General features: G+C 40.6%; 1 protein-coding gene across 1 annotated transcript in view; it reads left to right on the forward strand.

Annotated features, from left to right (window-relative positions):
- The first annotated feature begins 88 nt into the window (after positions 1 to 88).
- Positions 89 to 21,411, forward strand: part of GPR158 (G protein-coupled receptor 158) — a 209,339-nt gene continuing 188,016 nt past the window's right edge. Inside the window, exons 1-2 of the mRNA XM_026065775.1 lie at positions 89 to 966; positions 16,739 to 16,844. Coding sequence (XP_025921560.1) covers positions 89 to 966; positions 16,739 to 16,844 — 984 coding nt within the window. The remainder of the gene's footprint in view (positions 967 to 16,738; positions 16,845 to 21,411) is intronic.

Raw genomic sequence — 21,411 nt, forward strand, 5'->3', positions numbered from 1 at the left:
GCTCAGCCGCCGCTCGGCGCCGCGGCTGCATATGCACAGCCCATCGTGAGGGACTCGCCGTGCCTGCGCGACCGGAGCGCCGGGGGCCATGGCTCTGCTCCGGCTCCTTCTCCTGCTGCTCCTCGCCCAGCGCTGGCCGGGCGCTGCCGCCGCCGCCGGCCAAGGGCAGGCGGGGCACGGCCGGGAGCGGGCGCTTAGGGGGAGGCAGCAGATCTACAGCCACATCAAGAGCCGCGATCCCGCGGCGGCCCCGCGGAGCCGCTCCACGGAGGGCACCATCTTGGCGCAGCGGCTGGCCGAGGAGGTGCCCCAGGACGTGGCCTCGTTCCTCTACACGGGTGACTCGCGCGAGCTGCGGCGCGCCAACTGCTCGGGCAGGTACGAGCTGGCCAGCCTGGCCGGCAAGTCGCGCTTCGCTGCGCACCCCTCCTTGCACGGCGCCCTGGACACCCTCACCCACGCCACCAACTTCCTCAACATGATCCTCCAGAGCAATAAGTCGCGGGAGCAGAACTTCCAGGAGGACCTGGAGTGGTACCAAGCCTTGATCAGGAGCCTCCTGGAGGGGGACCCCAGCATCTCCAGGGCAGCTATCACTTTCAGCACRGAGCCTTTCTCCTCCACCCCCCAGATCTTCCTCCAGGCCAGCAGGCATGAGAGCCAGATCCTCCTGCAAGACTTGTCCTCCTCGGCTCACCACCTGGCCAACGCCTCTGTGGAGACAGAGTGGTTCCACAGCTTGAAGCGCAAGTGGAGGCCGCATCTGCACAGGAAGGTCTTAAACCCGGGCCCCAAAACTTTGGAGAACAGCTGGAAGAGGCGAGAGAGCTTCAGTGCTGATAAGAACCACATCAGGTGGTCCTCGCCTTTCCTGGAGTGCGAGAACGGGAATTACAAACCWGGCTGGCTAGTGACTCTCTCGGCAGCTTTCTATGGACTGCGACCAAACCTGTTCCCCGAATTCAGGTAGGAGGAGCGCTCTTCTCCCTCCCTTCCCTAGTCAGAAGGGGATAGGATGGCGTTTCCACTTCCGAGCCCCTTCTGGAGAGGGGCGAGCTGTGTCTCAGGAGTGACCTGATCAGCCCTTTCCAAACTGGCTGCCCAGTCATGCCCCAGTGCACGCATAGCTTTCCTTGGGGTATGGCCTTCCTGTTGAGTCTTGCCTTGGTACATCTTGGGGAGCTGCTGCTCGGTGAAAGAATTGCTTTTATTTTAGTCTGTAAAACACTGTTCTTACACACCTGTTTCAGTGACAGCAGTTAATGTGGGTTATGTTCACAGTGTGCTTCTGTGAGGAGAGGAGGAGTTGCCAGTTGTAGTTTATTTCTGATTGCAAGAGGAAGATGTTTGCCGATGCGTTATTTCTTACTACACTGCATAATTAAAATTGGCACAACCCCAGCTATAACTTTAACCAGCTGGGAAACAATGTTATTGTACTGTAAACTGCAGTTTTTGGTCTCCAGAGCACATCTGCTGAAGGGTGCTCAAGCCTGGTCAGTATATATAATAGTATATTAATAGGTAAATAAATGTTTGTTACTGTAGTTCTACCATACTGCATATGGTTACAGCCTAAACTGGCAATAGGAAAGCTTTTCTTATAGCATTGTTTATAGGAATCCCTGCCCCCCCCCCCCAAACAAACAAAAAAAACCCTTTATGGCCCTATTGTATAGTTGGTGCCTGGCATATGTAGAGTTGCTTATCTTTTACTACCATTTTACTACCATTACCCTAGGATTTAGCCACTGGGCTGTGACTAGTAAAGAGGAGGATATAAAAAGGCCCAGTCTCATGCTTTGTTATTTTGACAGTAAAGAAGGACCTGTAGCCCACAGGTTGTACTCATTCCTTGTACAGGATTTTGTGGTTTTGCACTGGAACTTTTGTAGTGGGGTTTATGGATAATTCTGTTTCTTGGGGAATGCCCTGCCCTGAAGTAGTTAGTATCTTCCAGGGAATAAGAGAGGAGTGCCAAATTTGTTCTGTGCTGGGATGCAGTGGCAGGTGAATATAGACAAGAACACAGCGAAACTGAACGGATTTCACTGGACCTAGGTGGCCAGGCAGTCACTTATGAGCATTGGTTTTCTCGGCTTCCTCTGAAATCCAGTGGGATCAAACAAATATGAATGCAGTTGTTCATCCTTGAAAGAAAAAAAAAAAAAATCTCTTGATTAGAAAGTGGCTCTTTATCTCCCTACAGAGTGGTACAATTTTAACATTTGTGGGGGTTGGTAGGGTTAGGGTAAAATGAGCTCATATCAAAGCTGTTTGAATTCCTCTCAAGAACAAAAATCAAGAGAAATTTTATTTCAGAACTTTTCTGGACCACAGACTGGTTGGACCATAGTCTTGTCATACAAAAGTTCAGGAAACTTCTCATAGTTSTTTGCAAAGCAGTGTTTCACAGGTGATGAACTTCTGGGTGCAGATGAATGCTACTGTAGCATGGCATTCTCTTGTTGGGGATATGTTTACTTAACCTCAAGTACTGCCAGCTGATTAGAGGCTGCCACCCCATCCCAGCCTATCTGGGAACGTAGATCTTCATATAAAACTTATCTCAAAGAAGCTTTGCTGTTGACCTCAGTCAAAACAAGAGCAGGTCTTAAGCAACAGAGTCTGAAGCTTCAATCTCAGCTCTGTGTCAAGATCCTGTGATGCAGGAAGCGTCTTGGTGGTGTTGGTTTCCACTGCGGTAGCTTTGTCCAGCACACACAAGGTACCAGGACTGTTTTGGAGGAACCCTGGCCGCACAAGTCAACTAGTAGAGGTCCTTCTGGTCCTGGTACAAGGCTCCCACCAGTGGTTTTCCCAGCCTCTGTTTACCATATGGGAATCGCTTGACTTGACAAAGTATGTTCAGATGCTTTAATGGACATCCATTAAGCATGTCTAGGTTTGGAGAACCTTTTTTCATTTAGAAGCTCTTGCAATGGGACACACTGCAAGTTTGAAGTGCTGCTTCAAACATTTTGAATTTGAGGTTATTTAAGAGTTAAGACAAAACTAAGTTTTTCTGTATCAAAACCAGAGATGAAATCAGCTATGGTAAGCATTTCTAAGAAATTAGTCAATATGTTTTAGGTCACTATATAAGGAAGGCGGTGGAAGTAGTACCTATATACTTACTCTGGCAAGGCCAAGTGATGGTTCCTGCACTCCTTGTTTGAGGTATGTTACATGAAAGGTGGCCTTGTAATAAAAGTTCACTGGAAAATATTATTTGGGATTTTGGAAAAAAGTAATTTTGCAGCTACATAGAAAATATTGAAAACCAAATACACCTCTTTGAAGATTTGTAGGATATATATTTTTTTAATACCAATTTGCTCAAATATTTGCAAAATATTTTCTGTACTCAATAGGGGCACAGTCAGACAGCCCAAGCCTCAGTGTAAGTTCCTACAAGAAGAAATGGATTCAAATATAAAAATGTAAAAAAAATGTAAAATTAAATGAAAAATTAAATGAAGTCATTAGAACATTAGTATTAATCACTATAAGATGCCTCTCAAAATAGGTTTTATTTCCCCTTGCCATCTGTCTTTGAGTGAGACAAAGTGGTATAAATTTTAAATTCCTACTTAAAGCCTATATGGTAAAAAGTGGTATGTACTACTCCATCTTCTGAAAAAGCTGTGTTGATTCTCCCAACAAAATGTCTCTGAACCATCTGTTAGGAACATTTTAATGCTTCAGTTTACATGCTCCTTCCATTTAATAGTCTGGCATGAGATCATTGAGAGTAATTTAGTGCATGCCCCTTTAATATTCCTCTAACAGTTTATGTACTTTCTTCTTCACTGACATGAGGTTTATGGTATGGCATGCTAGGGCAAGAGACATTCATACACTAATTTTCTTGATGGAAGAGAGTTCATTCAGGTTATAGAAGAAAAAGCCATTGCATCTACTTCGTAGAATATCTTCCATTGCAGTAACAGATGGCTGYGTCACATAGTGTAGGGGGGGAAAAAAGAGTTTAATGGAGGCAAGACTAATAATTACTACTGGTTTTGTTCAATGACTGTTACTATTGTGATGCTGTTCTCAATGACATTCCAAAAAGGCAACCAAAAGCCAAAAGACAAGCGTTGTTCTTTGCAGTTTGCAAGTGGAATTCACAACCATATGGGTCTATATCATTGTACAGTTCAGCGCTGTCCTGTGTCATAGGAAGCAGGCACCTGTAGAGCATCATAGGGATTTGTCATTAAACTTCTGTAACCCTCTTTACTAATTTCTGTTACCCAGTGGTACTGAACTCTATTCTGCAGCACACAGTGGTGCAGACAGTCTCTTTGCAGCCCTACTGTGGAACTGGAATGGTGTGAAAAGCTGCATGTTGAGAGTTCACTTAGTTCTCTAAAAGTACTTGCTTGGCACCYGAAGGGGAAACTGGAGGTTTTCATTGCTTCAGCAGCCTCCTAGGCYAGTGAGGAGGATTACTCCTTAATCTGGAAGAAAGGTGTGCCAATGGCTAGCTGTTAGGAGCATAGTAGTAAAAAAGCAAACAACCAAACAAAAACAAAACAACCTCCCCCCTCCCAACCCTACCCATCTCCTGGGTCACCGAGTCCGATCTCCTGCTATCACAACCAATGTAATTTGCTGACCAAACTCCATCTTAAAGTAGGTAGTGTGTGTCCATTTCCCCTGCCACTCAACTTTCTCCTCCACTAACATCCTGAGGGGGGGGGTCTCATGGTTGGAAAGCTTCTTCTGATTTCTGGTCTAAATTTATTCAGTCAGTTCTCATCCATTCGTTTCTGTTCCAAAACTGCCTTTTATCTTAAATAGCACTCTTTTCTTATGTTCACTGTCCTGAACTATTTATAGGCAGCAGTCTCTTCTCCACCTGTGTTTACTAGACTAAACAAACTAGCTTTCTTTAGTCTCTTGTCATAAACTCTCTGTTGCCATGGTCCCTCTTCAAGTCCTGTTCCAGTATTTCTGGAATGTGGTTAGTCAGATTCATGTGCAATATCTCAGCTTTGTGTAATGACATTAATTATTCCCACATTCTGTATGAACTGTTGCTTTTGCAGTTCAAAATGTTCTCTTGCATACTGCCCTTGTTTGTTTTTTTTTTAATGTTATATTGCCATATGCCAGCATTTTGGGAAGTGGTCATTACTATCACGCTTTTTCAGCTAGAAGGTAAGAATGTGTTTAGGATGCAGGGAGACTCTTCCCCTCCCCGGCATGTTCTAGCAAGGGCAGGTAGTTTTTTCTCTCCAAATCCAGGACATTATTTGCAATTTTTCTTAAGGACTGTTGGGAGAATGAAATGGAATGATGGTTCTTTTTGACAGAAAATGACCATAATTGGAAAGCTGAGTAAGTTTTTCGAATRATGTGTTCTGGAGCATTTACAGGTAGCTTCATTCCGAAGTTTGGCTGCACCAAGTGTTACCACTTAATTTTTTTTGAACTTCCTGGCATTTGAGCCTTCTCTCAATTATTATAAAGGTATTCCTTGGTGCAAAGATTATTTTTTTATTGCATGGTTAACCCAGCTGTTTTTTCCCAAAAGGCATTGTAATGTACTGATTTCCACTGAGTTAAGGACTCAGACCACTCAAGTGCTAGGCCATAATGGGGTGTTTAGTTGGGAGGCACTCCTGAAGGCAAATTAAACCATGGAGGTGGAAGTGTATATGGTGAGTGATTTCTTAGTTAATATCTTTGATTTCCTCTTCTGTTAAATATTTGAAAGGTGTTAAATTGTTCAGTGAAATAAGCATAAAAGTATACTTAAAATAGAAGAGAGAAATTATATGAACTAGTAACTTTTTTCTTTAAAGATGGTTTAATTTCTTATTTTAACCTCCCTTTTTATGCTCCCCCTAATATCTTTAATCTGTTCTTCAGTACTGAACTAGAAAAGAAAAATTCTGTCAACTGCTTAAGGAGACTGTTTCACTAAATTTTAGATTCACTAATTTATGTGACATCATACATTAGTTATATAATCCTGAAAATATTTTAAAATGGTCATGCTGACATTTTCTTCTCTAACACGCTCTGGCCTGTATAACATGACGGAAGGTGTGGGTGGATTTAGAACATGTTTTAAAAATGAAAAGGAATAACTTATTTTCTCGAGCTTCTGAAAGTTTTGRATTTATATTCCTGAAAAGAGGTGAGAACAAAGAAATGTCTACTTCCTATGATTTACTGTTTGTTTACAGAACCCCTCACTATGTTTTAAGTATTCTCTAGACAGTCAGTGATATCTGTGCCTTTTTCTTATGAGGTCATGGATAAGGATAGAAAAGGATGAAAAGAAAGGAACAATAAATAGGGACTTTTTTAGAAACATGAGTCAGCTTTATTCACTGCTGGAGAAACAGAAGTGGATCTTTGAAGATAAGATAAATATGGCCAGGAGAGGAGTGAAACATACTGCATTTACAACAACAATTACATAGCATGTGGCAAGTTGGAATAAAAGAAATTAACTTTTTGGGTCAAACTGTTTCCACTCCTCTATCATCTGCCCCCATCGTCCTTGGGCAAGGCTTCCACTGGAGCAGGTTATCAAAGCCCTTTTGAAGGGAATGGATGTGTGACAGTTCTCACTATCTGAGGTTCTGCTCCAGGATTAGCACCTTTTAGTCTGTCTGTTCATGGACCTGGGCTGAGGTGGAGAAATGTTCCCGAGGGTAAGTACAAAAGTATTGCTCTGTTAGGTCAAAGGAAAGTCTCATCTAGTCCAGTATTCTGTCTTCAAAAGTGGTTTCTGGCAGGTGCTTGGGAAGGAGTATAAGAACAGTGGAAGTGCTGAGTTCTCCTGTTTTAGATGCATCCTATTTACAGGTAATAAACAGTACAAAAAGTTTGTGTTTCAGACTTTGTATCTGAACRAATGTTTATAGTAACCATGGATTAAAGTGGCCTTCATGATTTTAATTCCTTTTTTAATCAATTTACATTTTTTGTCCTCTGGTATATAACTTGGCATTGAGTCCCGTATTATGATTATGAGCTGTTTGAAGAAAAACTATTCTCTTCTGTTTTCACATCTGCTGCATGATAAATGCCTTGGGAGATCCCTGATGTGTGTGTATGTGTGGTGTGTGTGTGGTTTTTTTTTTTTTTTTAATCAGTTTGGAAACATTTCTCATATCTTCTTTGTGACAGTTGGATTTATATGTGGCTTATACTAAGTATTGTTATCGCCTGCAAACTTTATCTCACTGAGCTGTTTTTGGTCACTTGTGAATGTCAAAACAGGTACCAGCAGGGATAATTGTGGTGCCCAACTTGTAATATCCCTGCAGGTGAAAGCTGACCTTTTGTCACAGTGATGCTCTCAAGAATTGATAAGTGGTAGGAGCCTCCCTAGCTTTAAAGGGTGGTGAAAATGTTCATTTACCTTTTSTGCAAGGGCTGTGTCTACTGTCAGCTTTTTACATCTTGATATCTGTTGGCCTTACGGATTCTGTTTCTGGCTTCTTCCTCCTGAGGCATTTGAAAAGTGTTTTTGTTTGTTTGTTTGTTTTTTAATTATTAGTGCTTATGCTTTTAACATGCTGCTCCTAAAGCCTTTTCTGATTTCTTCCCCCCACACACCTTCCTGTAGCTTTGTTATGTTTCTTGCCTGAATTTATGCTCTTCTGTTTTCCTTTTTTGGGTACTGTCTTCCCCTTACTTTTCAGTTTTGAAATTCCCCTATTACCTTTTAATTTTCAGCGTTGGAAGTGTGATTCTAGTTTAGTTTAGGCTAAAGCCATCTCTCCTGTGTAGGCTCCTTCTAATCCAAAAGGTTTTCCTGTTCCTACTCTCTTCTTCCTTATATCATTTCCTAAACCATTCCTTGATGCTCTTTCTCTCCACCCCTTCTTTTTGACTCCATAGATAGTAATGGGAGCATTTTGGGGAATGCCCTTTCCTTACTGAATAGCCTAAATTTTGACTCCCAAGAGCTTTTTTCATAGGAAGAATCTAATGTAATTGGTACCAGTATACCCCTCTCCCCATCACTGACACCTTTCCAGCATTCCCATACAAGGTTATGCTTAGTGTCAGAACTTGGACACTAGCAGCAATTTAAACAAACACAAAATAATCTTCAGCCAAAGATACAACCACCTCAAACTATCTAGGAAGCTCTCTGACTAAATTGCAGAGAAATGCCCAGATAGGTAGCACTGTATGCCATGTATCTGAATGCAGATTTAAATTCTAAATAATTCTACTGACAAGAGAGGTTTCAGCTTTAAGTATTCCACCCTTGTTCCAAATGCCCTGTGGGGATTTTCTTTGCGGGTGAATCCCAATTCATGTGCCCACAACTGCTATTCCTTACTCTCCAGTTGGGTTTATTTTTAGTTGAAGTTGGTTTTCCTGTGAAAATGCATGCTGAAAAGCAGCAGTTATGCTATGGCTAAGGAATTGGAGAAGTTTCTCTGTCCCATTAGTAAGAAATGATTGGTAAGTTGAGTGACCAGAGCAAAATCATTGTTGTATCTCAATGGCCTTTTGCACGTCTAGGTGGACACATTATACATCTACAGTGCAAAGATAATGCTTTCAAAAATGTAAGCCTAAATCTTAATTTTCAAAAGTAATTTGAACAAATGTCAGAAGCTCTTGACAACCAGTAAAACTTATGGCTGAAAGTCACTTGTGAATTTGACACAAGGAAGTTCTTTTTTGGGGTGCCCAGCTGGAGATAACTTTGAAGGGGCCTCAGGTTTCAGGTAGTGTGCACTCTTTGAAAATTAATGTTCTTGAATGTGTCAGCCTCTAAAAATGAGAAAGCTCAGAAAAGGTGTCTACCCTGAAAACCTTGGCTATACTAATTAAAATATGCATTTTTCTAGAGATTGAAAGGATTTTTGGATTTAGGATATCTGTAGAGGTTTTTTTTTTTTTTTTTCCCCCCTCATCTCCTTGTTCTTGATATGGAGGATGCCCAGAGGACTGGGGGTGGAGGGAATTAATATGGCAGCAAGAATTTAGGAATGCATTTAGATTTGAAGGATATCTGCTTCAGCATGTGATAGCCATGCCTTATACCTTAATTAAGGCTGGGGAAAGCCCTGCAGCATTTGTATTTGTCCGTTTAAACTCCCCACAGTGATTTTTTTTTTTTTTTTTTTTCCCTAGTTTGCAATGAAGAGGTTTACATTCTATCGAGGCACGCAGGATTCCTTCTTGCAGGGGATTCAGTCTTATCTGGCATCAGTCAAATGAAATATATGTGCTTTTGCTGAAACCTTTCAAAAGGATCATTATAACTTAGATTTTTTTTCCCAATGTTATGTAATGTTAAAGGAGCTGTTATTTTGTCTACTTCCCTTTAGTTCTAAATTCCAGAAGGCTTCTCTGATTCTGTAATTAATAGACTTGTACCTCACATATACAGCTTATAAGCAGAACTGATTACATTATTACAGGGATCTTATCCATATGTTTGATATTCTTTTGTCCTATTTGCTTTTAATGTTTACCAATGCAAAAATAAATATAAAAACCTGGAAGACAAACTTTGAATGCCTGTTCAGCTGAGCTTTGACCTCCGTGCAAATAAGCTTCCCGAGATCTAGAGGACAAAGATATTGTTTATTACCAATTAAACGCTGGCAAGCTATTCTGTGTAGTTATCGCTTAGGCTGGATGGGAGAAAGAGTACATGCTCCTTCTGCTTTTTCATGATGTGACAGTACAGGCAAAAATTCTTCTGTAGATATAGGCTTTACAACACATTGTTACAATGAAATATTGTAACTACTGAAACTATCAAGATAGCTAGTAGGCTGGGAAAATAAGCTTAAATCAATTTCTGGCACAGATTTCAAGGCAAACAGAATGCCAACAAACAGTGGTACTGGAAATTAAGACAGACATGAAAGCCTCTTAAATCAAACCTTCTGGCCCGACAGAAAATCCTTGATGACATCACTCTCCAATGATTTTCCATGATGCACAATTCAACAAGTTCTTTATCTGTAGGTGCCCAATATATTAAACACAAACCTGTAATCTTTAAGCATCTCTCTTTGTGTAAGGACTGTAAAATTGTGTCAGAAAACAAATATTTATAGTTATAAGGAGATTAACAAAATATACTTAACTTGCCAGATGGTCCACAATTACCAGTAATATTATTATTAACTTACCACTGTGGCTTGGGTTCAGCCAGGCAGCACTGTCAGTGAGGATGAATGTGTTATGCTGATGAGTCTTACTATCATACCATCGACATTTGTATCTCGATCACTTCTATCAAGATAGCATAGATGCAATGAATTCCAGTTAGTTCAATAAATATAACATTTAGAGGTAGCTGGTCCCTATACATGCTAGGAGGATGTGTTCTTCCATATGCTCCATTTTCTGATTGCTGAATCAAAAATAACTAAAAATGTAGGTGGCTAACCAGGCTGTGCCAGCTAGTGTATTAATCACAGATGAATTTCAAAAATATATCATCATGTACATATCAGTGTATTCTATGTGTAGTAATGATGGGATATAAGTCTGAGATGGTGTGTTAAAATGGCAAGACATTCCAAATGAATGCAGTAAAAAGCTTGTGCCATAATGATGCCTTCTGTAAATGCCACATGAACACTTATAAAAACTTCTTTCTTTTGAAAGCATTGTAAATGCTCAAGTAGTTACAGACCCTGTTCTACCTAATCAGAACTGTGGTGGCACCATGAAACATGGACATACGTTGCGGAGGTCTAATGAAAAAGAATAGATATGCACAGTGGAAAGTCTATGACCTCTTGGACACCATGTAACTTAGGAGAGTGTTTTCTTATGCCAACTTCTGGACTGCACTGTTCTCCCTTTCTGTAGATTTTTCATTCCAGCAATTCATAAAGTTCTGAGAGAAAGAAAGAGCAGAGCAGGTTAATCATATCAGAAGGTTCGGGTTGTGCTAGTGAAGAACTGCAGAGAAGAAAGGAGTTGTAGGTAGAAATAGTAATGTTTGTCTGTATTGGGTTCATGAAGATTGGATTTTGTGAAAGGAAGATGCTCTTTTCTTAAGTTTTAACACAAGAGAATACAAAAGGAGAATTCATTCAGTTTAAAATGGAAGCTTTCTGCAGTGTTTCTGAAAAAGAGTATGATGAAAATACTTTAAGATAAGATAAAATTTTGGGGCCTGCAGGGCTGAACAGGAAGTGCCTCACTAAAGTCGTGCGAAAGGAAGTGAGGTGGAAGCAGGGACAGGTGACCCTGGGGGAATAAAGAGACACTGTCCAAGCATGCAAGGATGGGGTTAGGGAAGCCAAAGCACATCTGAAGTTAAATCTGGCAAGGGACATGAAAGGCARCAATGGAGGCTTCTGCAAGTACATCATCAGCAGCAGACTAGGGAAAATGTGGGCCTGCTGCTGAATGTGGCAGGGGACCTGGTGACAAAGGACATGGAAAAGGCGGAGGTACCAAATACCTACTTCACCTGTCCTTACTGGTTAGATTGGCCTTCAGGAATCCGAGGCCCCTGAGACCAGATGGGATGTCTGGAGCAAGGAAGACTTACCCTTGGTGGAGGAGGATCAGGTTAGGAAATATTTAAACAAACAGGACATACACAAGTTCATGGGACTTGATGGGATGCATCCACAAGTACCGGGGGAACAAGCTAATGTCATTGCAAGGCCACACTTGATAATATTTGAAAGGTCATGGTCATTCAGGGAGGTTCCTGACGACTGGAAGAAAGCAAATGTCACTTGCATCTTCAAGAAGGAGGATGAAGGGATCTGCAAGCTGGTCAGCCTCACCTCGCTCCCTTGGAAGGTGATGGAACAAATCCTCCCAGAAACCATTTCCAAACCCATGAAGGACAAGAAGGCAAGGGAGAGTAGTCAGCATGGATTTATGAAGGAGAAATCATGCTTAACCAACCTGATAGCCTTCTATGATGAGATGACTGGCTTGGTGGATGGGGTGAGAACAGTGGATGTTGTTTATCTTGACTTTAGTAAGGCTTTTGACACTGTGTCCCATAACATCCTCTCTTGGCAAACTGATGAAGGATAAACTGATAAGTGGACAGTGAGGTTGGTTGAAAACTGGCTGAATTGCTTGGCTCAGAGGGTTGTGATTAGCTGCATGAAGTCCAGCTGGAGACCAGTCACAGGTGGTGTACCCCACAGGTCAATGTTGGGTCCAGTACTGTTTAACATCCTCGTTAATGACCTGGATGATGGGAGAGAGTGCACCTCTGCAGGTTTGCAGATGATACAAAATTTGGAGGAGTGATYGATAGACCAGATGATTGAGCTGCCATTCAGAGGGACCTTGACAGGCTGGAGAAATGGGCAGAGAGGAACCTCAGGAAGCTCACCAAAGGCAGAAAGCCAAGTCCTGCACCTCGGGAGGAATAATCCCATGCACTGGTGCATGCTGGGGGCTGACTGGCTGGAAAGCAGCTTTGCAGAAAAGGTCTGGGGGTCCTGGTGGACAAGTTGAACCTGAGATAGCAAAGCTCTCTTGTGGTAATGGAGGCTGAGAGTCTCCTGGGCTGAATTAGGAGTGTTGCCAGCAGGTTGAGTGAGATGATCTTTCCCTTCTACTCAGCACTAGTAAGACCAGCACTGGTAAGACCACATCTGCAGTGCTGGGTCCAGTGCTGGGCTCCCCAGTATGAGACAGACATGGACATACTGGAGTGAGTCCAGCAAAACAGCTGTTGTAGGAGGAGAGGCTGAGGTAGCTGGGACAGTTGAGCCTGGAGAAGTGAAGGCTCAGGGTGATGTTATCAATGTGTATAAACACCTGATGGGAGGAAGTTAAGAAGCTGGAGCCAGACTCTTCTCAGTGGGGACCAGGACAAGAGACAATGGGCACAAATTAAAATACAATTAATTCTTTTTTTAAACTTAAAGAAAAAAAATTACTATGAGGGTGATTGAATGCTGGAACAGGTTGCTCAGAGAGGTTTTGGAGTCTTCATCCTTGGAGATACTCAAAACCTGTTTGGACATGGCCCTGAGCAATATGTTCTGGTTGACCCTGCTTGAGCAGGGGGATTGGACTAGGTGGTCTCTAGAATTCCCTTCCAAGCTTAAATACTCTGTGGTTTTGGAAGTCTATTTTTGAACAAAATAATTGTATCAAAAAATTTTCAGTGGTTATAATATGTGCACTTTTAATCAGTTCTGGTGCTAAAAATCTGGAAGTATGTTTATTTTCATTCCAGTACCTGAAGTCAGAGTTTTAGGATGATACGCTGCTGTTTTACATCTCGGAGCACTAGAAGACATATTACAAATTCTTCAACTTGCATCATGTCTTGTACAATGCCATACTCAAATGCTTGCTCAATGCACTTACTCTCCATAGTTTCTCTGCCTCCTATGTGTTGTCTTTGTCACAGTTAACCTGTAGGTAAGTTTTGTTCTTTAGACATTTTTTCCATCCCTTTATACTGACGTGGTTCCACACAGCCTGCTCGTTGTATCACGCAGCAAACTCTAAAGCCTTCTCTTTTTTTTCACCCCTAAATATTCCTCCTCTCCTAACAGTGATTAGTTTACGCTTAACTTGCGTTCTCTGTCTTGCATCACAAAAGCTTTTGTTGAGGGAAAGGGGTGTTTCCTCTCCTACCAGGTAAAAACAAAACCTACGCAAGGGAAAAGCTTTCCCTCTAAAGGTAATAAAGATCTACTTACCTAAAGTGTCTAGAAAGTCTCCCAGGTGAAGCTGCTGCAGTCCTAATAAGGGTGAATCATCACTGTTTTTCTACAATATAAACTGGTTTCTTTGGGGTAGTTAGAATGACAAACTAATGCTTGGGAGACCCTTGCCAAAGTGTCTGGTGTATAAGGTGAACTGGGAGAGCAAGGAGTAACTGGGTCTGAGTCCTGATGCCTGCTTCATGCAGTTGAGCTCCTTATGCATGTATGCAGCCATAGTGATTAATAACTTGCAGAACAGGCCTTGTCCCCAACCCACATGCTAATATTTATGTCCAGAAAGGTCCAGAAAAATATCACAAACCTAGCTGGTGGAATCTGGACATGCTCAGGTGAGGAATTAGTTACCTCTACTCTATGAACAACTGTGCCAGATATCTTGCTGTTATCTGTGTAGGATCACTGGTTTTGAAGCATTCTGCAGGTTAATATAAGCTTGGTGCAGGAAATGTAATCCAGCAACATATCATATAAAAGTTAATCTTTACAGTATGCCAATTTTTTGCTAGTCCAGCTTTATCCCTTGAGGTCACTGGCCACCCTAAACAGGGAAAGATCAATTAATATGGATGAAAGTGTAGCAGTCCCTGAAGAGGTTCTTGTCCAAAGTAAGTGTGGAAATGGGCAAAGGCGTAAAGTAAAAATATACCTGAATATTTTAGAAGCATGATGTATATCATTTCAAGTTGAGTTTGACAGGGMTAGCGCTTAAACGTTTCAGAAGTTTCCTGAGTGTGTCCAGTATCAGAAAAATTGTGGACTTTTTATTTAGATTCTAGGCAGGAGATGGAGGGGGATGAAGAGCACCCATACTGCTTAACTTCCTACTAGGTATCCTGCATAGTTTCCTAATGAATTCTTCAGATCACTTAAATGAGGAGCTTGTGTTTTTTCAATGACTATATAGCATGTCTGAAGATGAATGTCCTCAGATGAAGGTGAGTGTTGTGGACACTGCCCACTTGGTCATACTGTGCCAGATATGAATGAGCAATATTGTACAGAGTTTGATGAAGCTCACTCCTTACAGCTGTTCTGACTTTGTTCACAAGTGGCACTTCAAAAAAAGAGAGAGCTAGAGAGCTATATATTTCTTTTTTATTGCAGTTCTTATTTATATATACTGTGCTCTGACTAAAAGAGGCAACATGCTTTGAGATGAGTGAGGTGTTCCTGAGATAGAGGTCTGGCCATGGCCTTGCTGCTTTGAGAGCTCTTGAGGAAATTTCTTAACACATCCTAAGGCATGGGAAAAGAGGTCTCTGAAAGAAATATGACTATACTATATTTAATCTGATCAAGCTCTGTGAAAATGATTAAATGTTTGTACAATGCCTCTGGAAGTTCTACAGAAAAGCATTGTAAGAAGTATTAAAAAGTTTATTGTTTGTGAGTAGTATCATTGATATAGCAGTAAATACAACTTGTATGCTAAATGTTCTCTTTCTTAAATCTGACATTAGCAGATTAAGAGTAGAGAGCACATAGCTGAAGTTGCACTGTTTTCATGTCCTTGCCCAGTGGAAGCAAGGATTAATAACTGGTGGAGCTGGGAAGGTAGTCCATGGCCTGAAAGGATATTGTTGTTTGTAGTCATGGGAGTTCAGACTGTAGAAATGAAAACTTTTGTTTAAAAGGAGGGAAGCTGATGACTTAAAATGGTACACTAGACTTATGAAATCATTACAGACCATTTATCAGTTATGAGTGAATCCATGAAATGATCTAACTACCAGAAGTTCTATACACTGACATTTTGCTAGACCTAGAGAGCAACAGAGCAGTCACAGATGCATGGTCTCTCAAGAAGATGCTATAAAGGTTCTGTGTCCAAAGTCATTCTGTAGATTATTTTAGATAAAGTAAGGAAACTGAAGYTTTTTTCAGATATGAAACAAGCTTACAGCTTTTTTCTCCTGGTGATTTTTGAGCTGTTTTGTAATAAAGTGCTGGCTTTGAAACTGGGTTGGTAGGTTTTCGGTCAAGAACATTTCTGAGGAAACTTGATGTTGAGAACTTAAATGTTCTTGGCATAGAACTAATGCAGTTCAGACAGTCCTTCATGACCTGTTTGGTGCATATAGGAAACTTTTTCTTGGTTTCTTGGACATCAGTGGCCTACTTCTGGGTTTCACAGCCCTTCTCTAGTTATTTGCATTTCCATGAAAGGAATTAAAATGATAATATATTACAGTGTGGACTCACAGGAATGGAAGAGTGGGGTTTGGGAAAGGTGCTGGAGGAGGATGTGGGGCTGAAGCTAGAGCCACAGAGTGGAGGAGAGACCGTGCTGCACTTGAGTGTTGCAGAGGCCCCACTCCCAGGCAGGCGCTGTCACAGTTTTCTCACTGCGGTGTGCAGATGTGACCAGACTACCCCGTGGGAGAAACTCATGGGCAGGAAAAATGACAAAGCTCTACACATTATCTGAGAGGGCAAAGATGTGGGTGCGTTAGGGCAAAAATAATTTCCAGATGGCTATAACTTTCTGGAGTTGAGGAAAGGTGGAAATATAGGGCATTTGTTAGAGGAAGAGGATAGTGCTAGCTGTTAGCATGTGCATCAGCAACAGCATCCCCTGGAGCAAGAGTGGGACGTCATTGTCATTTGGTGTGGGAGTTGTGGACTGTGTGTGGTAGTGCCTGGAGCGTGGTGTTCAGCACAYGCCGCCCCTGGTGCTCTGGTGACAGTGCCCATCTCAGAATTAGAGGTGCAAGTTGTTAGCCGTGTTTATTTTAGTTCTTTGCTGCATCATAAAATGTGAAGGGTATTAAATTACTTGAGTATATAACGTATTCTTACCTACCATCTTATATTTATTCAGTGCTTTTAGATTTACAGAGTTCTTTTAGTATATTTCAGTAAGTTCTAAGATAAAAATCTGTCTCTGTCATCATGACTTCAGGAACACAAAACTCCTCATTTCTCTTTTCAAACATTTTATCAAATTCCATATTTAGAAGAAAAATGTCATTCTGCTTTGCAGGGTCTAGAGACATAAAATAGTTTAACTGGCATTTCTGTAGTCACTGTGTTCATGATTGTTTTTTCTTTTTCAGAGGTGTTGTTAAAATCGACATAAATCTGCAGAAGGTGGATATTGACCAGTGTTCAAGTGAGGGGTGGTTTTCAGGAACTCACAAATGTCATCTCAACAGTTCTGAGGTAAGTGTATGAAGGAACTGAACTAAACTTTAATAAAAGAATTGTCTTTCTGCTATAAATAATTTTGTATAGTATAAATTCTATTGGTTTTATAGTCTTTAAATGTGATTTATAGGCTGAAAGGATCTTTCTGTGCAGGGTATAATAATATGCCTGATTTTTAAGAATGCCTGTGTTTAAGGAATACTGGCATTAAATAAAACAGAAGCTAGCTTATTGTGCAGAAATATTAGTTAGAGGGATAAAAAATATCAGTGAAATGATTTATGRAGTTCTGCTTGCAAGTCAAACAGAAACCCATATTTTACGCTTAGAATTAAAATAGTCTTGTAAGGAGAGTCCATCACTTTTGACTGGATGGACTTTTAAAATACAATAAAAGTGGTTGAAATGCTCGTAGTATTTATTTAGAAAAACTTAGGCTTTTGGAAGCCTAAGTTACATGGAATAACAGGCAGAACTGGATGCTGTAATTCTTTTTTTAATAGAAATGCCAACATTTTGACAGAGCTGACTAAATGTTTCTGTTCAACTCCTTCCTGCTTCCCCTTTCCTCCGAAGGTCTGTGTCTGTCTCCGTCTGTCAGTGTATCATAGATCATTCAGCCTGGCCAGTTATATGTATTCAATGAAACTTTAAAACCAAAATGCATTCAATGATTTTTTTTCCTTTTATTATTATTATGCATAATGTTTTCAAAGGCACTCATTTGTTTCTGTGAAACTTATACCTCATGCATTTATGTGCTTTCAAAAAGGACTATTAAAATRTAGGGCATTAAAAAATAGGGAAAGTTGACAGTTGTATGCAAAAAGGCAGGAGATATTTGGCTATTTTTTCATAGAACAATCACTTATGAAAGCTAAATCTGAATTTAGGGACAAGTTGGTTTTGATTATTAACATTTTTTTGAGCAAGAAAAGCTTTAAATTGTTGTAAAACCTTTTTTGTTCACTTGAAAATTTGATTTTTTTCTTAAACCTGAAACAAAAAAAATCAAGCATTGTTTCATTTAAAAAACACTAAATTTAAATGAAGTATTTCTTTGAATGGAAAAAAAGGGTTTTGTTGCTTTGTTGATTAGTTTTTAACTTTGCATTCTGAATTCAAGGAGAACATTTTTTTTAGTATCTCATCTTTCTTCCTGAAAGAACATATTGTTTTCTGCAAGATCTGGTGAACCTTGCCTTTTAATATATTCCAGCTATCCTAAACACAGTAGTTTTTTTTTTTAGCAAGTGCTCCTCCTTTTCCTAATATTGCACAAGCAGAAATGTCAGCAGAGGGTTGGGGTGCTAAGTTGCATCTCTTCCTGCAACCAAGAAGAAAAGGAAAGGAAAAATCTTATGAGAAGAATAAGACAAATCCAGACAAAAGTAAAATGAAGATAATGAAGAAGTAGGGGGCTTTATTAACTTTTGGGGGTTTCAGCTCCCCTGGGTGGGTGATTCAATGCCCACCACTTGCYGTAATGGGCTCTGAATCGTGCTCCATGTCCATAACATCTAGGAAATTAAAATCAGTGTCAAAGAAACGGTATAATTCCAAAATCTCACCTTCCTTCCAAACACAAGTCCTTAAGAGAGTGTCCTGGAGAGAACAACGCAGAAAGYTGCCCCCGCTGGAAGAATTTGTCAGAGAGGGGGGAAAAGTCAAAAGTTTTTCTTCACTCTCCTCATTTCATTTTCACAAGACTTAAAAACTAGTTTTTATTTCTCTGTAGAATTCACTCTGATTATGAAAAGGGATTTTYCTCATGCATATGACATTTATTAAAATCTGTCTTCCACTTGATTATTGCATATGAGGCAAGTGGAGTGTCATTTAGGAAAATGGGTGCTGAAGGAAATTATACAAGAAAGAAGACCTTAACGGTTACAGGAAGTTTTTTGTGACTAGCAAAAATTATTTTAATTCCACAGTCTTTAATGTCTCAGTGGGAAAGCTGGAAAATGTCACTTCTATGCTTTAGCCTTTTACTGTGTGTCAGAAACGGAGGTGGCTGGCGTGGTCTGCTAATGCAGAGCTGGTGCCTCTGCCAGGCGCAGAGACCTGGGTGCTGCTGATGGGAGGAGCTTTGAAACGCACCGGGTTCTCAAAATCCTGAGCTTCCTGCTTACAGAGAGGGCGGCGGGTGTTTTTTATCTGTTGAGGGAGGGAATAACACTTTTTTAACTTAAAATGTAAAACATATGCTACAGATCACTTCTTCATGTTGGGAATTTGGGGTGTGTTGTAAAGCTCCCTGGGCCGAAGTAAGTTTCTTTGCAGAGCTCTTATTTACGAGACTCATTTACACTGTTTTTTTTGGTCTTTTTTTTTTGTCTGTTTATTCTGTAGAGTGTTTTCCTTGTCCTTGAGAGCTAACAGAGACTGCTGTAGATAGTCTTCACCATGCTACCTTTACACAATACCTTATACTGTTGAGTCCAGCCTGATATACAAGTACAATGCCAGAGCTGGTTTGTGATGTTTTAGAGAATGGGAAGTGTTATGTTTGCTGATGTAATGAAAGATGTTTTATTTTTCATATTGGAAAGTTTCATGTTTCTGTTTTAGTTAGCCTACTGTGGTACTATCATCCATAAATGAGTTCTGTGATGCAATAAGGAATTAAAATATATGTTCCAGGGTGGAAGCTCTGCTCCTGCCCTGACACAAGAAATATGCATTTCCTTGGGTGCTCCAGCAGGCTCCACTGATTTTACTACCTAAATCTTTATTGTGTATTTAGRGCACTTAGACATCTAGTAACACCTACATGTAAACGCTGAGACGTAGGTGTCTTGATCTCAAACTGAATCCCTTCATTAGATCTGCCTAAATGCACATATGCAACTGTACTCACAGGAACAGGATTTCTTTAATGAATGATGCTGTATATGTGAGATGAGTTAATATTCACAGCTTAAGGACTTRATAACATGGACTAGGAAGTGAACGCCACCTCATTAATGGCTTTCCAACTTGTGTGTAGAGTAATAATCTGCTAACTGTCCTTCCTTCTCCATGGCATTTAGAGTGCAAAGTCACCAAGAGTCTGATGGCTATGAGAAGGATATATAGGTAATGCAAACCTTTCCCAGAATGAAACTTGCCAGCAGGGAGTGCTTTTCCTTATTTTATCTGAAGAGGATAGAAGCTGAGGTGCCTTGCTCAGTAACATTAGCACTGGGGATGGGAAGTTGCTGAGGCCTATTTACAGAGGAACACTTTCTCTCTTTTCATCTGTGCTTACCACTTTAGGAGAGTTCAGCCTGATGGGGGCCCTCCACTGTTTTTACAAACAGCTCCCMTATGCTGTGTTTCACGCTTAGTTGTTTCCTAGGAATCTACCCTGTGGAACAAGGGTAAATTACATAGTTGTGCAATAATACCTATCCACTCAGTGTGTCTTGTAAGTGCTAATGAAATTGTATTCTCCATCCTCCCTTTTATCATCTTAGAGATACAGAAGCACCTGCTGATGCTGGAATGCTTTGTCCCAGATTACAAAGTCAGTCTGCAGTAGAGCAAGGATGAGAGCACAGATCTCTGGATTTCCAGTGAATTTCCAGTTTTGTTTAGTTAGATCCACCTTCCTCTCTGTAGTTTTGTTTGGTGACTTGGGCATTCAGAGTTGTGTAGACCTTCTGCAGATCATTCTGTAACCCTTTGTCTTGGAAAATTTCCCATTTGGGCCTGAACTTTTTTTTTTTTTTTTTTTTTTAACTTTACTGCACTACCCTCGCTACTAGGCCCAGGTACCAGTATCATTGAATCTGAGGTATAAAGCTCAGTATTTCAGAGATCCAAATGCCCTCTTCCGTGTGTAACACTAAGGAATTGTAACAAGTGACACAGAGAAGGGGAAGGGGCAGACTTAGGGAATAGACAAAAGGAAAAAAAGGAAAGAATGAGTTAGTAAATTGCTTGCTTCTTTATTTTGTACTATGTTTTTATTTTGTACTATATTTCAGTCTTTTTTACAGTGGCTAACATCTACTATGCAGTTCACAGACAAATTCTCCTACTTTAGGAGAAGTCCTGGAGTGTTTATCTAAATAAAAATGAGTTGAAAGAGATGCATTATAGTGAATGTAAACATGTTGGAATTGAACAAACCGGTGGTGTGTATGTGCTAAGGCTAGACAGCAGGAAGGAATGGATGGGACCAGAATTTTAGCAGAAAAAGAGAGACTTGTTGAAAAGTACTGTATTGCCTTCATGTGCTCTGGTATGGAATCACTAGAAGATGCTAATATATGTGTGACACTGGGATTTGGCTTTGGAAGGTCATCAAAAGGAACCTGACTGTGTGATGGAAAAATTGTAGTGCTCATCCTTGCTTGAAAGAAAAATAGTGTATGATTAGGGAATTGAGGAATGTTATGGTGCAAATACACAACTTGTTTAGACATCCTATTCTTCCCTTAACTCCTACCTGTCCTTTATCTTGTTTTATATATTTTGCACTCAAGTTGAACACAAAAGCAATTTTTGGGAACAGGTACTGTAACCTCAGATTTCCCATTTTTAAGTTGACTGCCTAAATTGCTTGTTTAAGGTCATGTTTCCTCCTGATTTG

Source organism: Apteryx rowi, unplaced genomic scaffold (genome assembly GCF_003343035.1).
Source record: "Apteryx rowi isolate R43461 unplaced genomic scaffold, aptRow1 scaffold_231, whole genome shotgun sequence".
Lineage (NCBI taxonomy): Eukaryota > Metazoa > Chordata > Aves > Apterygiformes > Apterygidae > Apteryx > Apteryx rowi.